We start from the raw sequence: 19,941 nt of genomic DNA on the forward strand, positions 1-19,941 counted from the left end.
TCTAAAGAAATGAATAATTTAATTACAACTATTTGCACGAAAGCTTATTTCAGAATAAAACTGCTGTTATGAAAGCAATTATGTATAGGAGTAATAAAAAAGAGTTCTTTTTTTGTGTGTGTGAGGAGATCAGCCCTGTGCTAACATCTGCCAATCCTCTTCTTTTTTTGCTGAGGAAGACTGGCCCTGGACTAACATCTGTGCCCATCTTCCTCCACTTTATATGGGACGCCGCCACAACATGGCTTGCCAAGCAGTGCGTTGGTGTGCGCCTGGGATCCGAACCGGTGAACCCCAGGCCGCAGCAGAGCTCACGCACTTAACCGCTTGCGCCACCGGGCCGGCCCGAAAAAAGGGTTCCTACTCTGGCCTACATAGAATATTATTGATATAAGTGAGTAAAGGACAAAGTCAATAAAATCAATAGGGTTTCTCCTGGTATCTGACAAACTCAGGAAATAATGATTTAAGGTAATAATGAAATTAGCCAGAGATCAGGTTGGGTACTATGAGCATTTCAAAATGCTTGACCCGCTGGGAAAAAACCCACTTCATGTGTCACTCCGACATAAATGCGAAGGGCAGCCACTCACCCACTAGATGTGTGAACCCTGTCAAGACTTCTACTGAGGGCCAGCCCCGTGGCTTAGCGGTTCAGTGCGCGCGCTCTGCTGCTGGCCGCCCGGCTTCGGATCCCAGGCACGCACCGACGCACCGCTTCTCCGGCCATGCTGAGGCCGTGTCCCACATACAGCAACTAGAAGGATGTGCAGCTATGATATACAACTATCTACTGGGGCTTTGGGGGAAAAATAAATAAATAAATAAAATCTTTAAAAAAAAAAAAGATTTCTACTGAGACTTGGGGTGGGTAAAGGTGTCATCTCCAGACTCAGGAAAACAACTCAGACCCTCCCCACCAGACCCAGTCAGCTTCCACTGCTATAAAAGGTGTTTAAAGAACAGGATTCCTCATCTACCAATGTTGACAGAGCAAGAAAGGATCTGTCAGGATGAATCAGACATTAAAGACACACCTAACTGTCAGTGACTACTCAAATGTACACCCACAGCTAATCTGCAAAAGTATGTATAAGCTTTATAAAAACCAATAGTCTAAAATTTCCCAAAAAAACATATCACAGCACTTAGAAAACTTATGACATCTTATTCAGAGCATAGGGCTACCTTAAATATCACCATGGTTTCCTCGGACCATATTTTGAAAGTAGGATTTTTAAATAATAGAAAAAAAAAGACAAGCTCATTATTTGTTTGGAATAAAGTGACTTAAAATAAACAAACACGGGCCGGCCCCGTGGCTTAGCGGTTAAGTGCGCGCGCTCCACTGCTGGCAGCCGGGGTTCGGATCCTGGGCGCGCACTGACGCACTGCCTCTCCGGCCATGCTGAGGCCGCGTCCCACATACAGCAACTAGAAGGATGTGCAGCTATGACATACAACTGTCTACTGGAGCTTTGGGAGAAAAAAAATAAATAAATAAATAAAAATAAAAAAATAAAATAAACAAACAGCGAACACCTACTGAAGGCTCTAAGTATGATTTCACTCAACGCTCGTGACAACTCTCTGAAGCACGCCTGCAGATCAGAAAGCTGAGGCACGGGAGGTACAGACCGTCGTAAGGGGAGAGCCAGGACTCCAACCCAGCAGCATGACGCCAGAGCCTTTCTGCTCCACCACCACACTTGACAGCACTTTTAAAAAAAGTTTCAAAACCACAAAAAACACCTTTTTTGGTCTTTCAAAATATGCCTTTCTTTATTTACATGTTTACTATAAATTTATCTTCAAGAAGCAGCCATTGACAAGGAGTTAAAACAAAAAAAGCAATAGTGCAAAGCTCATCAATTTTATTTTTATTTTCATCACCTCCAAAAATAATTACCTCCAGTTGCTCCTTCTGGGTAAAACCCTTCATGCTTTTCCCAGAGGCATGGCCAACAAAAGTCATTGCTCTAATCATTGGCTGATGTCGTAAAAGCATTTCTGCAATTTCTTGAACACTATCTCGAAATGAAGAGAAGATCATAACTCTGGTCTCATCACATTTCTTTTCAGAGGTATTCTGAGCTATATAACAAAAAATACTTAAATTACAACTTTTTAAAAAGCATATAGACAAGAACAAGTTCAAAGACAAATCTGAAGCTATATACTAATGAATGATAATTCTTTCAAAAAAATAATTTAAGCCATCTTAAACCTTTGCTAGTTTTCCTCCTACCTTCTCTAGTAATTTTAACAATCTTGGCTTTCTACCTCTCACTGGCTGTCATAATAAAACCTACACAAATCAAATAAAAATGACCTGAGTCACTTTTGACCAGTCCTTCAGTCATGCCTGATGCCTGTTATTCCCCTTCACCTTCTAAGTCAAAAGCACAGAATTGATTTGGTGAGTCTTCCCTTCCCTTTCTGTCACTGAAGGTACTGTCTTATCAAGGCCACAGCATTCTGTCCCTGAATCTACAATACTTTCAAAATCTCCCATGATAACTGCAGAATATACCCTACAGCCAACCGCAAAGCCGCTCCCAGCATCTCTGTGTTTGGGAGGCTGCAGAACGCACGAATCAGAACATGGTCTTTGAGGCTGGGCTACTTACTCGCTGGGTGATGTGTGACCATGGTAGCTAGCTAATCTCTTTAAGCTTTAGTTTCTTCATATCTAAAATGGATTGAGGCGATGATTAAATGAAATAGTAAACATAAAGTATGAAGACTTGCACATAGCAATTGGGCTAATAATCGCAAGTTGTGTGGAGTTTTTTGCTATTTGTTTTCTTTTGTTTTCAAGCTTGCTTGGGACTTGGAAAAGCCTTCTTTCTTCCATATGATTTACATTATATTAATCATCACGTGTGAGCCAGGGACTACACTAAGCACTTTATATATTAACTCACTCAATCTTCACAACAATCCTAAGGATTAAATGACTTAAAACATAGAAAGCTAATTCACAGCACATAAGCGAAAAGCAGCAGCAGCTGTTGTAAGGAAAATTATTCCAGATAAACCTCCTTTGATTCACCACAGCATCAAGACCCCATCTGACCATCTCCTGGCCCACTGCTGCCTTCGGGGCAAACGCCATCTCTTCAACTGGCCACAGCCTGCTTGTCTACCCTCACTCCGTTGAAGCTCCTCTTCCAAAGTCATCAGGAACCTTCCACATCGCCAAATTCAACAGACGCTTATTTAGTTCATCGTACCACACCTCTCCGCAGCATTTAACAGGGTCCGCTCCTTCCTACTGAAACAGCCTCTTCCCTCAGCCTCTCTGACACTTGTTTTGTCTGGTCTCTTTCTCAGTCTCCTTTGTGGCTTTTTTCCCTCTGAACTCTAAATGTTAGTATTCTTCAGGACTACATTCTGGGCCCTCTCCTGTCTCTAAATGGTATTTCTGGCAATGTGATCTCACCCATTCCTGAAACTTTAAATATTACCTTTTTGCTGATGACTCCAAAATTTACTCATATACATGTAAACAAATAAAAATAGCCCAGACTCTTCTTCTGAGATCCAGATGCACTTACCCAATGCCTGCACATCCCACCTAGATATCTCAAAGGCATCTTAACATGTTTGCTTTTTCTTCTCCATGCTGATCTTAATTTCCTCTCTGCTCATATAATCATCCACAAACACACAGACCCATGTGACTCCTCTTTTTTCTCATACCCTTTGTCCAATCCATCAACAAATACTGTTGGCGCCAACTTCAAAATATATCTAGAATCTACAACCACTTCTCAGTACCTCCCCGACCCCTGCCTTGGCACAAGCCACCATCATCTGCTATCATATGAGACTATCACACTAGCCTCCTAATCGGTCAACGTCTACTCTCCACAAAACTACCAGACTGATCTGGCAAAAACGTAAGTCATATTACTGCTCTAAATGCCTCGGTAATGGTTTCACAAAGCACAAACATTTGTAGGATAAAAGCCAAAGTTGTGACTTGGCCCGGGGCCAGATCACTAGGACTTGTCGGCCAAGTCACAACCTTGGTGTTTATTCTTCTCCATAAGAAGTGTTAGCACAAACTAATAACTTTTCAATAACTTTGTCTCACGGTGAAGTTACTAAATAGGACCTACCATTCCATGACTTGAAGTGTTCAACTACAACTTCTTCTAATTTCTTTAACTTTGGGTGACTGTAGAAAAACTTTTTATCTTTATCTCCTGCAAAAAAAAAAATTTCTATATTTCCCATATTTAATTACATTAATGCATTTTAGTTATCCTTTTCAAAATGAATTTGTTAAAACTTACTTTTTTCTTTTTATTTAAACAGTAAGTAGCATCTGGGAGCACATAAGCATTACTATAAAATAAACTTTGAATTTTTAGGAACATTTCATTCTGAGAGAGAACCCAAATGGGAATCAGCAGCAAAGTTAAAGGGAAAAAATACATATTTAGTTAAGTTATAAATCAGTTTTTAGTAGTTCTGAAAATTTTCACTACCAGTAACAAAAACTACTAACATCTGTTATATATTTAAAGTTTATAAATGGCTTGAATATGCATCTATTCTAACTTAAAGAAGAAAATCTTTAAGCATTTAACAGGTCTGTTGCTACAGAAATATAAGTAATTATGGGCCACCCCCTGGCCTAGTGGTTAAGTTCGGCGTGTTCTGCTTAGGCAGCCTGGGCTCACAGATTCAGATCCCAGATGTGAACCTATACCACTTGTCAGCCATGCTTTGGAGGGACCCACATATAAAATAAAGGAAGACTGGCACACACATTAGCTCAGTGCTAATCTTCCTCAAGAAAAAAACAGAGGAAGATTGGCAACAGATGTTAGCTCAGGGCTAATCTTTCTCAGCAAAGAAAAAAAATATATATATAAGTAATTATAGATAGACATGTGGATCAATGGAGCAAAATTTGAAAACTGGCCTTGATGAAGAGAAACCACATAAAATAAAAAACCAGACCTTTGCGGATAGAAACACCACTTGATGAAGCACTGTGTGTCTGTGCAAACATGCCCTCTAGATGCCCATAGAGCTTCATGAAGTCCTCATTTCGGCCAAGTTCATTTTTAGCCCGAGTCAGTCCTTCAGAAATTAAAAAAAGATTCTCCAAATAAATAAACTTAATAGCAAAACTAATCAAATTTATTATTTATTAAAAAGAAATTAAACTTTACAAATGAACATGAGTTTTTCAAATGTAAACATGAAAACCAGCAACTTATTCCAGTTCCACATTCACATATGTATCAACGAATGGCTTTTTTCCAGCAATTCATCAAAAACAGAGAAACATGGCTATTTGTTACTATTCAACGAACTACTTCATTGCTTTTTAAAATAAAGCATTTTTAAGTAAACAAAATTGTTCAATATATTTTTATTGAAAATAACACGTCATTATTTCTTTACATAATTTCATCTATTTACCTTTAGTTCCATCCATAATTCCACAAAGGAAGAAATATAAGGATCTCATTCCCATTTGCTGCAATAATTCGTAACCATGATATAAGCTAATACAAACAGCAAATTCTCCCTCGATTATGCCTTGTATTCCCTAGAAAAACAACCATATATCAAATTTAACCAGAAAAAGAAATGAAGATACACGTTCCACGTAGAACTTATTGGTTCTGTTGCATATTATAGGATGTTGCTTTGGAAAGGTGTCAATGTATTTCCCATATAAAACCTGTTCCTTTATTGTTTTTCTTTAATTCAACAGGAAACTCACATTTTAAAGAGAATGGGGGAAACACTTATCACACACTGTTTCTCTTTATAGGTAAATTAGTAGCAGTAAGTAGTTCCATTTGTTCTTTCAAAACTATTTAATAAGCACGTACTGCATGTCAAGCACTGAGCTAGGTACTGGGACACAATGGAAAACGCGTCCCATATGGGCTTATCCTCAAGGATTTTACTGGCATCAGGACAAATACTTAATCAGACTGTTTAACGCTAACATTTATTTAACACCAGGTACACCCGCCATAATAACATGTAACACTGAGCACCAGACCCTGTTCTAAGCACGTTACTTGTACAAACTCATTTAATCCTAAAGCTAAGAGGTAGGTGCTAGTGCAACACCCACTTTACAGATGCGGAAGCTGCAGAGCTTGTGTTCTCACCGCTACTCTTGAGGAAAAGTGAAATACACACTCCTTCTGCGGGAGCATACAGCAGGAGCATCTATATGACAAGACAGTTTTAAAAGGAGACTGACCACTGAGACTATGTTTTAATTACTTTCCTTTATTCAAGATGAAGACTAGTATTCACTACCTTGCATTTTTAGTAGCATTTAACATCAGTGATAGTCACTTTAAATGTTTCCAGGATAGTGATAAACGCCCTAAAATGACACCCTAATTACCTGAAAGGGGGAAACCATCTCTCTGTAAAATATAAACTCTTCATCACTAAGATTAAGTTCACCAGGTTTAGATTTACTATGTAAAATTTCAATGAACCTTTAACTCCTAGCAGAAATTAAAACACATTTTATTAAAATTTAGTACAATATCCTGCAATTTCACAGAAAGGCTCCCTTAGCGGTTCTCCAGATACTACAGAATAAAGTCCACATTTCTGGGTGTAACATTGAAAACTACTCCTGTGTGGTCACGACTAGATTAACTATCACACCTGACTTCCCCACTCCTTTACCTCAGCCCAAGTGGCTTGCTCACTGTCTGCTTCATACCATCTTTCAATTTCCTCTCTTGCAACACGCATTCCCTCTCAGTTCAAAGAACGGCTCAGTGTCTTTTTGTGCTTATTAGCATCTCCTTTGACTTTGGACCTAGCTTGATGGGTATGTTCCTATCCACCTATTTGTTCCTAGGAAGATTAGAAATAAAAAGCTTACTGTGATGTTTCCTCCAACCTCAGTATCAAGAATTAAGACTAAATGCTCTGGGTCTAAAAGTTAATTAGAATCTACCCTCTCATGGCCCTTTGACTTTGCAACACAGAAATAAACTAAAATAGCAATTCTTTATTAAAAGTTAGAAGAAAAATTTATCTTAATTCAAATCATTAAAGTGTATTCTTGCCAGATTTTTTCATGCTTTTATAAGCTACATAAACCATATCTGAATTTTTGATGAGCTAATATATACCAAAACCAATCATTTTTACATTTCATTCTAGCTCTGAGTAAAAACTTAATCTCTATCTTCAAAATTTATTTAAAAGTACCTACCACAATATTTGGAGATGGGTTTTTCCTAAACTGATCTCTTGCCAGAATTATCTGGTATTTTGTTAGATTGGGGATATCCTTTCTCTTCAAAATATTCCTCTGAATCAAAGAACTGGCAAATGTTTCCAAAATCTGCAAATTTCAAAGATATTTAGTTTAGGCTTGTTTTAAAGTCCTTTATCAAATACAAGCATTTCCTCACATATTAAAACAGGAGTTATATATTAAAGTTTGTCTTAAACCAAATTTTTAAGTAAACTCAGCAAAGATAACAATGAAATTTAAAAGTACTTGACATTTATCCCCAGATAACATCCATATGAGAGTCAGCACAAGCATCCATACAAGAGTCAGACCCAACAGTAATTTAAGAACATTTGTGTTTATCTGTTCATTTCCTAACTCCCCCCATGCCCCACCCCATCTAAGCACAATGAAAGGAGGGCCTTTCGCTTCTTCACTGCGGCATCTTCAGTGCCTACAGCAAAGTCTGGCACATAGGCAAATATTTGTAGACTGATGACTAAATCACAATGCCTTGAGTACATTTAATTTCATTTTTTGATTCATTCTTTCCAGAAATATTTATTAACTATCTATTATGTATCACGCATTGTTCTAAATGCTCAGGATATTGTGGCTGAGACAAGTGACATCACTGCTTTCATAAAGTGTAGATCCAATGAAGGGAAGGAAAGATTGAAGAAGCGAACAAGAAAGTAGAGCATTTCGATTATGACAAATGCATTAAGAACCTAAAACACAGCAACGAAGAAGAGTCTTTGAGGAAAAAGGCGTTATTATGAAATAAGGTGGACAGAGACAGTCTCTCTGAAGAGGTAATACGCAAGCTGACGCCTGAATGATGAGGCATGTCTAGTGTGGGAGGTTCTGAGGACACAGCATTCCAGGCAGAGGAAACAGCAGACAAACTGTCCCGATGCAGGAATGAGCTTGACGGCACAGTGAAGGAAAAAAAGGAGACTTCCAGATGAAGATCTACTACAGCAATATGTATTAACTGTTCCAATTTTTCCCTAATTTTTATTTCCTAAAATAGGGCTATTTTAGTACATTTTTATCTTTCCTCCCTTCCAGCTTTTCTGATCACACTGCCGAAAGAAGCACTCTAAAAATATCAACAAAATTAAATTCTTATATGTGATTATACAAATTATAAATTTTACATTCTTATAATTGGAATGATTTAATCACAACAAAATGTATTAGTATTTAGCAGACGATTACTGGAAAGACTTTTCCATATCTTAAATTAATAACGCTAAGAATTTTGTCACAAATAATTTAAAAACAAACCATATTCCTACAAAACTCTTTAAGAAAGACTTATTAAAGGTTAAACAACACATGAATGTTTTGGTTATCTATTCCTGCATAACAAACTACTTCAAAGCATCACAGATTAAAACAACCACCACTGTATTTGCTCACAATTCTGACTCTGTGGTAAGAATTCAAGCAGGTCACTGAGAGGGCCCAGAAGCAATGACACCACAGAATAATAAGCGCACCCCGTGAACAGAGCTTGGTTTCTAAATACCATGCTTCCATAAGAGGAACAAGGATCCCTTGAAGAAATAGTTGAGTCTATGGCTGGAACAGGAAAATACTAAATGAGCATAAAATATCTTGTAACGCAGAAATTAGGAAGTGCTCCAAAAAAAAAAGGTGCATGTCTAAAGAACATAGGAGCCATCTCAAAGAGCTCCCAATGCCAAAAGCTAGAACAATAGGTGCAACAAAAGTAATAATGACAGTATTGAATTTAACCCACAGAAAAAAATAAATACCCCTGAGTCTATAGTGATATAAAGAATTGAATTAACAAATAAATGGGGGAGAAACTCTTCATTATAGAATTCAAATTAACAAATGGAAAAGAAATGAGGGAAAGAAGAAATAATGATTAGGCAAACACTACAGATATAACTATTGCAAGCAAGAACCATCACTGTATGCTAAAATTGTTGGGCAAGATATGTTGATAAACAGGATATTTGCAAAGTCTCAAAGTATCTCCCCACTGGAACTCTCTATACTATTTTTGCAAGTTTTTTGAAAGTCTAAAATGATTGCAAAATAAAATATTAAAAACAAAAAAGAGGGCTGGCCCCGTGGCTTAGCAGTTAAGTGCGTGCGCTCCGCTACCGGCAGCCCGGGTTCAGATCCCAGGCGCACACCGACGCGCTGCTTCTCCGGCCATGCTGAGGCGGCGTCCCACATACAGCAACTAGAAGGATGTGCAACTACGACATACAACTATCTACTGGGGCTTTGGGGAAAAAAAGGAGGAGGATTGTCAATAGATGTTAGCTCAGAGCCGGTCTTCCTCAGCAAAAAAAAAGAGGAGGATTAGCATGGATGTTAGCTCAGGGCTGATCTTCCTCACAAAAAAAACAAACAAACAAGCAAAAAAAAGAATTCTTCCAGGGCACTGCAAGCACAGCGTGTCTCTGCTCCTTGGTGTCTGGAGACTCAAAAGGCAGGGGCCAGCTGAAATAGCTCAGCTGGGGCTAGGTTTCTCCTTTCTCCTCAAGGCGGCTAACTTGAGCTTCGTCACATTCTGTGGGTCAAAGTCAGTCACAGGCCAGCCTAGATTCCAGGAAAGCAGAAATGTAACCCACCTCTCCATGGAAGGAGTGGCAAAAAATGTGCAGCCATCTTTAATCCACAGCAATGAGGATATGAAAACAAGGTGTTTTCCTGGTATGACACTAATTATGAACTACAGAAAAACGTTTACCCCCAATTTCCCCCATTGAAAGTGTAACTGTTTAAGCAATTTCTCAGCTAAAATATTGACATTTGGACCAGATAATTCTTTGTTGTTGGGGAGGCTCTCCTGTTCACTGCAGAATGTCAAGCAGCATTCGTGGCCTCTATACACTAGATGCCAGTAGCAACTCTACTCCCCACCCCTTCCAGTTATGACAACCAAAAATGTGTCAAGACATTGCAAATGTCACCATGTGGGCAAAATCGCCTCCAGTTGAGAACCACTGCTGTCTGAGGGATCAAGGAGGAAAACAGTGAAAATATATTTTCTTACAAAGAAACTTCTGGCTGAATCCGGGTATGTGTTATGGGTGTGTTCACTTTGTGAAAATGCACTGAGCTACACACTTACATTTTGTGCACTTTGCTGTTTATTCATGTGTGGGGAAGGGGTGTTTTCTACGGCAATTAAAAGGTTTACTTAAAAAAATACAAAACCATATAAGGCTATTGTTCCCTTTAGAAATGGTACATCATTTTGTATTTCCTCCTTAACTAATAGTTTGCTAAAACAAATAAAACATGGTGCTCATCCCAAAAATTTTAATTTCGAAGAACTTTTCAACATATTAATTATATAAAATGATTATAACCATATATTCTCACAGCCAGATTCTGTTAACTAAAACAATTACATTATCAGTTCCTGTATTAAAACCCTGAATTTTGATAAAAATGGCTTACCTGTATATATGCCTTTTGGATGGCTGCAAGTTCTTCACCTAGAGGAACAACAAGCTTTTCAACTAGTCTCTCATGAGAGTATGGCAGAATATCTGGAGAATCTTCAGAACGAAGCTCTATCTGCCCAATTAGTAGGTTCGTAATAACCTGTTGCACAGCCTACGCAAAATCAATTAAGTATGATTATAAATTATATTACTTGTTAAATTTTTTAGTCTGTCACTAACAGAAATAGAATAGCAGTAAAATTTTGAAAGAAATATTAGAAACTCATATCATTAAATATTTTTTAAAAAAGAAAACTATAAAGCACATCAGAAGTGGCACAATAGGGGAATAAGGCTTTTGAAACATCTTTCTTCCATGAAGACTTCCAGCCAAGCATCCAAGAAATAAGATTAGTAATGTCCAACAAGTTCCACAAATGTATTTTGCAATTTCCAATAGCAGTGATATATTCCTTCCATCAACATTTTATAAAGATTCAGACAAAACAGAAGTCTCAGATTAGCAAACTACATTCCCAAAACATTATATAATACAGTCAATTTCAGAGCCAGAATTAGAACACAGATTTCCTGATTCCCTGGCAAATACTTTTTTCCATTGATTTTTTTTGAGAAAAACAGAGAAGTCTTGTTACTATCAAAGGATACAAATGTGTCTTAAGAATACTTTACAAACTGGCTTGTTAAGAATTGAGGGTAGGGGGTGCCAGCCCCGTGGTGTAGTGGTTAAGAGCGCCCGCTCCGCTGCTGGCGGCCTGGGTTCAGATCCCGGGAGCACACCTACGCACTGCTTGTCAGGCCATCCTGTGGCGGCATCCCACATAAAGTGGACGATGACGGGCACGGATGTTAGCCCAGGGCCAGTCTTCCTCAGCAAAAAGAGGAAGATTGGCATGGATGTTAGCTCAGGGCTGATCTTTCTCACAAACAAAAAGAAAGAAATTGAGGGCAGGGCCGGCCCTGTGGCTTGGTGGTTAAGTGCGCGCGCTGCAATGCTGGTGGCCCGGGTTCGGATCCCGGGTGCGCATCGTGGCACCACTTCTCCGTCCATCCTGAGGCCGAGTCCCACATACAGCAACTAGAAGGATGTGCAGCTATGACATACAACTATCTACTGGGGCTTTGGGGGGAAAAAATAAAATAAATAAAATCTTTAAAAAAAAAAAAAAAAAAAAAAAAAAAAAAAAAAAGAAATTGAGGGTAGGTCCTGCCTGGTGGCACAGGTGGTTAAGTACGTGCACTCCGCTTCGGAGGGTTCGCAGGTTCAGATCCCGGGCATGCACTGACGCACTGCTTGTCAAGCCACGCTGTGGCAATTGAGGGTATAGGGCCTATACTAAATCAATTACCGATAAATTAGTGGAATATTTTCCATTTAAATTAATATATATGATGTGAGTATATTTCTAAAGCTAAATTTCATTCACCCAAAGCTTATAAAGGAATTAAAATTAGGGAATTGGAACAAAAACATATAACCTGTTGGTAGAAACAACTAGTGAACCATTAGATTAGTACAGTACTTGACCGTATGGTTAAAAGCCAGGAAGAAAGGAAGGAAGGGAGGATCCTGAAAGTACTAGAAATTAAAGGTTATTTTTTAAACTAGAAAAGCCTCATGGGCTTAGTTTGACAAAAAATACTCTAGGGCGGGGCCGGCCCCGTGGCTTAGCGGTTAAGTGCGCGCGCTCTGTTGCTGGCGGCCCGGGTTCGGATCCCGGGCATGCACCGACGCACCACTTCTCCAGTCATGTTGAGGCCGCGTCCCACATGCAGCAACTAGAGGGATGTGCAGCTGTGACATACAACTATCTACTGGGGCTTTGGGGGGAAAATAAATAAAATTAAAAAAAAAAAATACTCTAGGGCAAGAATCACATCTTAATCACCTTTGCATTCCCAACAGTGGGTAGGGTGCCCAACACGGTAGCACACTATAGTTACCGAGGCTCCACATACATTCAAAATCTAGAGTAAAGTTATGATCATTTTATAAAATTAGGTAAGACTTGAATATTTTTAATCATTCATTCATTCAGCAAATATCTGAGTAACTCCCACATGCCAGGTATTGAGCTGGTGATCAAGCTATGACCAAGATAGACATAATCCCTACATTCATGTAGCTACTATTTCAGTGGGGCAAAAAGACAACAAATAAATGAGTAAGCAAAAGAAACACACATTATGATCAACATTAAGAAGAAAATCACAAGATAGGCGGAGCTGACTTCTGATAGCTCAGAGCAGATCTTTCTGAAGGAGTGGCATTTAGGCAGAGACCTAAAAGCTGACTAAAAGCAATCATGCTTAAACATGTTTAAACAAGGCCAGGGGGAAGATCAGGGATAGGATAGAAATTTCCAAAAATCAACAAGGCTATGGACGGAAAGAAAAAAGTCTTATGGGTTGGCAGAGTTGAAAGCTATCTTAGAAAGTATCCAAAACTCAATATGGAAAACTATTCAGAACTACAAAAGTCAGAATGTCACAGGATAGGGCTCAAAATCTGCATTTTTACAATCCTCCAATAAAGGAAACCCTGCTCCCTCGAAAATGGCTGATTCCATGTCCGGGTCAGGAAAAGTACCAAATGAGCACAAAATATCTGGTGATGCCAGAAAGTTAGGAAGTGTTTAAAAAAACAAAAAGGTGGGGGCTGGCCCCGTAGCATAGTGGTTAAGTTCGCATGCTCTGCGTCGGTGGCCTGGGGTTTGCAGGTTCAGATCCCCGGCGCGGACCTATGCACTGCTTATCATGCCACGCTGTGGCAGGCGTCCCACACAAAATAGAGGAAGATGGGCACAGATGTTAGCCCAGGGCCAATCTTCCTCAGCAAAAAAGAGGAGGATTGGCTTCGGATGTTAGCTCAGGGCTAATCTTCTTCACAAAATACAAAAAGAAAAACAAAATGGTGCACGTCTAAAGGACACAGGAGCCATCTTCAAGGTGCTCCCAAGGGACAAAGCTGAACAATCTGAGCAACAACATTATGAATGACAGTACTGGATTATAGGCCATAGAAAAAATAAATACCCGTTAGCTCATATTAATATAAAGAAATGAATTAATAAATAAATAGGGAGAAGAGACAGCTCTTCATTACAGAAGATTTTAAATTAACAAATGTAAAAGCAATGAGGGAAAGAGGAAACACTGAACAGGCAAACACCACAGAAATAACTGTTGCAAGAAAAACCATCACTAGATGCTAAAACAGAACATTTACATAGTTGCAAAGTATCTCCCCCACAAGACACTTTTCTGTGTGTGTGTGTGTGTGTGTGTGTGTGTGTGTGTGTGTGTGGACAATCAGCCTTGAACTAACATCCCATGCCAGTCCTCCCTGGGCTAACATCTGTGCCCATCTTCCTCCACTTTATATGGGACACCGCCACAGCATGGCTTGCCAAGCGGTGCCACTGGGCTGGCCCCAAGACACTTATTAATTACGAAAGGAAAAACAGTAATAATACAATGGAGAAACCGGAAGACATCACCTTAACCAAGTCAAGATTAACAGCACCAGTAACAAGACTATATCATATACTCTCTCAGACAATGTGCTGAGAAAAGAACAGCATTACTTTGGGGCTATTCTTGCCAAAAATGAATAACCTCACTCCAATCATGAGAAAACATCAGAAAAACCCAAACTGAAGGATATTCTACTAAATAACTGGCACCTACTCTTCAAAAGCATCAAGGTCACGGAAGGCAAGAAAAGACTGAGAAACCATCACAGATTGGAAGGGACCAGGAGACAGGACGACTACATGCAGTGTGGGATCCTGGAACTGGAGCAGAAAAGGCACTGGTGGGAAAACTGGCAAAATTCAAATAAGGTCTGCAGACTAGTTGCTAGTACTGTGCCAACGTTAACTTCCTGGTTTTGATAATTTTACTATGGTTCTATAATACATTAACATTAGGGGAAGCTAAGCACAGCACACGTAATACAGAGATTTCAATTTTTGCAAATTTCTCAAAGTCTAAAGTTATTTCAAAATAAAACTTAAGAATTGAAAACGGGGGCCGGCTCCGTGGCTTAGCGGTTAAGTGCGCGCGCTCTGATGCTGGCGGCCCGGGTTCGGATCCCGGGAGCGCCCCGAGGCACCACTTCTCCGTCCAACGCGAGGCCGAGTCCCACGTACAGCAACTAGAAGGATGTGAACCTATGACGTACAACTATCTACTGGGGCTTTGGGGGGAAAAAACTGAATAAATAAAATCTTAAAAAAAAAAAAAAAAAAGAATTGAAAACGGTAACAACTTAAAAAACAATTTTACTATTTAAAAAATTTAGTACTTTTAACAAACGGCTTTAGGTGATTCTTATGCACACTGCAGTCTGAACACTACTAAGACGGAAAAACTCCCCCACTCATAGAAGCAAAGGTAGGCATGTTGTAGGAAATGCCGTGGTCCTAACATCAAACTCAGTACTGATGTGGAAACTGATGTGGCCACATACAGAAGTTCTCATTTTCTTAAATGTTAATAAATGGAAAGACGTTTCTCTTACCTTTATATCACTACCTGGTGTGGCACTAAGAGCCAAGATTCTAAAGTGATTTGTATATTTGACTAGTTCTCTTACGACCTTAAAGAAAAAAAAAAAAAAAAACAGTTCTTTAATTTTATCCAATACAAAAATAACAACCATTCTCTTAAACAAGCTACTATATATGGTCCATCATCATTATTCCTTATTCAGAGTATTGATGGTCTAGTGGGTGGAACTATCATTAGTCACATTATCTGAAGAGCAAATGAATGATTTGGGTTTACACTCCACACCAGTCAACCAGCTCAGGGTTTCTTCTATATATGGAGCTACGACAGCAAGGCCTAATACAGAGGCAAATCAAAAAACCCAGAGGGCCAATTCAAGGGCAAATGGAAGGAGGAGAGGGCGTCCACTCTCCGTTGCTTGGACCACAGTCTAGCCTTACAGCTATATCCATACGCACACTTGCCAGATTAAGATAAATTATAACATAAAAATAGAAAAAAAATTAAATTCCATTACGAAATTAGATTTGAAATGAAAAGTAAAATTTGTTGTAGGAAAGATTTTAAAGAAGTTAGATTTTATGCGAAAAGCTCACAATTTTTAAATTATGTTTATTCATAAAAGAATAAGGCTAATTTGGGGTAATTTTAAAACTCTTACTTTCCTTTTAAATCCTAAGACATTTTCTCAGTGGCACCAAAGCATCATTCTAGGCTTTGCAGTTTGAATTCAACACCCACTTCCGGTATGATTAATATTGGATAATTTGTCAGAGTCCCATATGCCTCTTCACATGAGGCCCCAATAAAAGAGAAAAGGACCCCTAAGCAAACTGAGCTGCAGGAACAGCTCTCAGTATCCCATATTCCACATTAGATATAGAAACAGTAAAACTAGATTATCTAAAAACTGCTCTAATTTTAACTCATGTCAAGGATGAATTCAATGAGACTGAATCTTGATTAATACTCAAAAAATATTATTTATGGAGTTTTTCATAACATGATACAGAATGTACATAAAGATAGAACATTATACTTAATGAAGACTTAGGTAAAGTTGTTCTAATTAAAAACTGACGCAAGACAAAAGTCCTTAATACGATGCTTTTCTCTAGGAGAGATTCTCAATCAGTTTGTAGAGGGAAACGGTGTTGTGTTTGCAACCCAGGAAGCTACATTCTTCACTGAGCTGGTGTGCCCACTGGAGCCTATATCTAGAATATGCAATGTTGTGTAAACTCTCAGGGCTGTTTGGATATTAATGAAGTCAATGCATGTCTCACTGTACTCAATAAAAGCATAAGCCTTGTAGTTAAAAAAAAAAAAATCAGGGCCGCCCCGTGGCTTAACGGTTAAGTGCGCACGCTCCCATACGGGCGGCCAGGTTCGGATCCCTGGCGCGCACCAACACACCGCTTCTCCAGCCATGCTGAGGCCGCGTCCCACATACAGCAACTAGAAGGATGTGCAACTATGACATACAACTATCTACTGGGGCTTTGGGGAAGAAAAAAAAAGGAGGAAGACTGGCAATAGATGTTAGCTCAGAGCCGGTCTTCCTCAGCAAAAAGAGGAGGATTAGCATGGATGTTAGCTCAGGGCTGATCTTCCTCACAAAAAAAAAAAAAAAAGTCACCTAATGCCTAGAAAATTTTTGAAAATAAATGAGAAAAGTTACTAAATATAAACTAAATCTACCAAGTGAATTCCATAGAGTTAGAATAAAAATTTATAAATGCCCCTCTCAAGCAGAAACCTTAACACATTGGGTATTAATTTAATTTGGAAAGACAAAAACAAATGAAAAAATATATCCATTGCCTGGCTGAGATCAACTCTAAGAAAGACGACAATTCTCCAGAAGATAATACAGAGATATCATACAATAACACTAAAGTCCCCAAGGAAACTACTTTACAAATTCACAAACCAGCAATGAAATTCATGTCTTCGCACTAAATGAAATCAACTTTCCCTTCTATTCTTACTCTATACCCTCTCCCTAGTATCCCGACCAGCTATTACAGTTTTAACTACCACCTCTATGCTGATGATTTCCAACTCTGAATCTCCAGCCCAGAACTCTCCATCGAGATCCATACTTCCACCACCTGCTGCCTCCTGGATATCTACAGCTAGATTCCTCGGAGACGCCCCAAACTCAACAATCTAAAACTGCACTATCTTTCCACAATACCCCAAATCTTCTCCGCCTCCAGAACTCTCCATCTTGACTAGTAGCACCAACATCCTCACAACCTTCCATGTCAGAAACCTGAGGGTCATCCTAAATTCCTCCTACCCCTCACTGTACACTCTGCCTTTAGCCTTCTCTCCTCTAAGCTCTTTTAAATCTTAAGTAATACCTCAGGTAAACATTTTTCAAGGAGTCTCCACTGCCTATGTCCCCTACGGCCTACAAAGAGCATTCAAACTGCTAAGCATAAAATACAAAAGCCTTCGTGACCTCACCCTGACGCACCTCTGCAGCCATATCCGACCTCTTCACCTCTGTACTTTATTTTCCTATAGTACTTAACGGGAAGGTGGGCACTGTCAGGTCTGTTGCACACATTATGCCATTCAATCCTTACAACAACGCTGACAGTTGAGTATTATTTTACCTACCTGCCAAGGAATGACACTGCATATTCACTATCAATCTTTGGATTATTATCTTAGTCCCCAAACTCCAGCCATACCCTACTTTGGATCACTGCCTCAACCATGACTAGGCTCTCACCAACTACATGGGACAGTAATGGTCTTGTTAAGCTTTAACAACAGCAAAAAAAAAGACGGCGGAGACACTGATTTGAATGGATGAAGGGAAGTGTTTCCTATCACCATCTGTTCTGAGATAATGGATATAAGGCTTTTCATAATGATAATACCATCAATAACTCCATCATTAACAATTATTTCCCCAAAACTCTCTTTAACAATGTTTACACTACAAAGTACTTTCTAACAAAATATTACCTGGCAATAAGCATAGTTTCCAAGAGCTCTGTGAGCTTCATCAATAACTAGACACTTTATTTCAGCAGCGGGACAAGCTCCTCGAGAAAGATCATTTACCATGACTTGAGGTGTAAGAAAAAGGACTCTCCTACTGCGCCATATTTCCTTCCTGGTGAAAGCCTGAGTAGATCCTGTAAATAAAAGTGACATTCTACATTCTAAACTCCAACTGTTATCTGTAAAATACAAATAACCTGGTCTACTTTCAGAACGCATTCTCGCTTTGGTAATCCGCTTTCAAAACCAGAACAATGTGACAAATCATCGGAATGCTCTGTTGTGGTCCCGGTGTCAATGCTGGCTCTTACCGAAGACTACGAGACTGAGTGTCTTTAGAGAATCCCTACAAAACGGCATAATATTCGAAGAGAAGCAAATTCTTCAAGTGGGAAATCCTGGGGAAGAGCGTCAGGAAACCTCACATTCACTCACCCACGGGGTATACACACACAATCGCTTCAAAACGCTCTAACTTGCAAGCTGCTGGGATTCTCCGTAGATTGAATACAGCCTTACTGCTGATCTGTACCGAACCCAGCACCCAACCCAGCCCGTTACGGCTGCACTTGCTGCAGGGGATGATGTTTTAGGGGAGAGGACCTAAGACGAGCGTCCTGTGGTCTGGGGCCTATTCCACAGGGGTCAGGAACGCCTTCAGCTCAGTCTCCACCGGGACGCGCTCTTGCTGAGATACCTGTCATTTCGGCCATGTGGGACTGCGGGATGCCCATCACCCGGTAGCAGGCCTCGATCTGCTGCGTCACCAGAGGTTTGGTGGGGGCCATGAAGACCACCTTGCCGGAGGGGAACCAGCGGTAGAAGTTGTACATGACCACGGCGGCGACGAAGGTCTTCCCGAGGCCGGTGGGCAGACACACCAGCGTGTTGCGGAAGAGCGCGGCGCGCGCGATGTGCAGCTGGTAGTCGCGCACCGGGCGGTTGGTGGGGTACACCCACAGCGCGCCCGCCGCGGCGCAGAAGCCGCCGTGCCCCGCGCCCAGCCGCCGCTCGGCCTCGTGCGCGGCGACCAGCAGCACGTCGTCGTCCGACTCGGCCTGCGCCTCGGCGGCCGCCGCGGCCGGGGGGCGCGCCCCGGGGGCGCCAGGGCTCCGCGGCCGGCCCGCTCCGGCGCTGCGAGCCGGCGGCCCGGCGGCCCGGGACACGCTGGCGCCCCACGTCTGGAAGAGCGTTCTCTGCCGCCCGCTCATCGGGCCAACGGCCGCCCCAGGCTCCTCTCGGACGCCGGCAGCCGCGGCAGCTCCGGCGCCACCGCCCCAACCCCCATCGGCCCCCTCCCACGAACAGCGAGCCGGAGGCGGGCCCGCGGCCGGCTCGCCCCGTTGGAAAGGCCGCCACTGCGTCTGCGCGGGCAATATGATTGGCCGGCTCGCGGGAAGCCCTCGCGGCCCGCCCGGAGACGCATGCGCATTGCCATTGAGTGGCTCTAAACGAGGGCGGCCTTTCAGTTTTTTGTAAACTCTGAATTTGAATTCCGTTTCCCATGACGAGGTGTCCGGGCGTCGTTGCTGAAGTGGAATCGCTCAAAATGAGAAAAATAAATGACTTTAAGATCCCGGCGACAGGGCCGGCCCCGTGGCTTAGCGGTTGGGTGCGTGCGCTCCGCTGCCGGAGGCCCGGGTTCGGATCCCGGGTGCGCGCGCCGAGGCACCACTCCTCCAGCCA

General features: G+C 41.0%; 1 protein-coding gene across 1 annotated transcript in view; it reads right to left on the reverse strand.

Annotated features, from left to right (window-relative positions):
* The window catches only part of FANCM (FA complementation group M), a 54,319-nt gene extending 34,795 nt beyond the window's left edge, over positions 1–19,524 (reverse strand). Inside the window, exons 1-9 of the mRNA XM_087422135.1 lie at positions 18,953–19,524; positions 18,217–18,389; positions 15,242–15,319; positions 10,709–10,867; positions 7,229–7,360; positions 5,446–5,575; positions 4,978–5,100; positions 4,128–4,214; positions 1,910–2,094 (exon numbers count right to left, since the gene is read on the reverse strand). Coding sequence (XP_087278261.1) covers positions 1,910–2,094; positions 4,128–4,214; positions 4,978–5,100; positions 5,446–5,575; positions 7,229–7,360; positions 10,709–10,867; positions 15,242–15,319; positions 18,217–18,389; positions 18,953–19,466 — 1,581 coding nt within the window. The 5' untranslated portion in view covers positions 19,467–19,524. The remainder of the gene's footprint in view (positions 1–1,909; positions 2,095–4,127; positions 4,215–4,977; positions 5,101–5,445; positions 5,576–7,228; positions 7,361–10,708; positions 10,868–15,241; positions 15,320–18,216; positions 18,390–18,952) is intronic.
* Between the last annotated feature and the right edge of the window lie 417 nt (positions 19,525–19,941).

The sequence above is a fragment of the Ceratotherium simum genome, chromosome 3 (genome assembly GCF_057802395.1).
Source record: "Ceratotherium simum simum isolate JZ-2026a chromosome 3, ASM5780239v1, whole genome shotgun sequence".
In the NCBI taxonomy this organism is placed as follows: domain Eukaryota; kingdom Metazoa; phylum Chordata; class Mammalia; order Perissodactyla; family Rhinocerotidae; genus Ceratotherium; species Ceratotherium simum.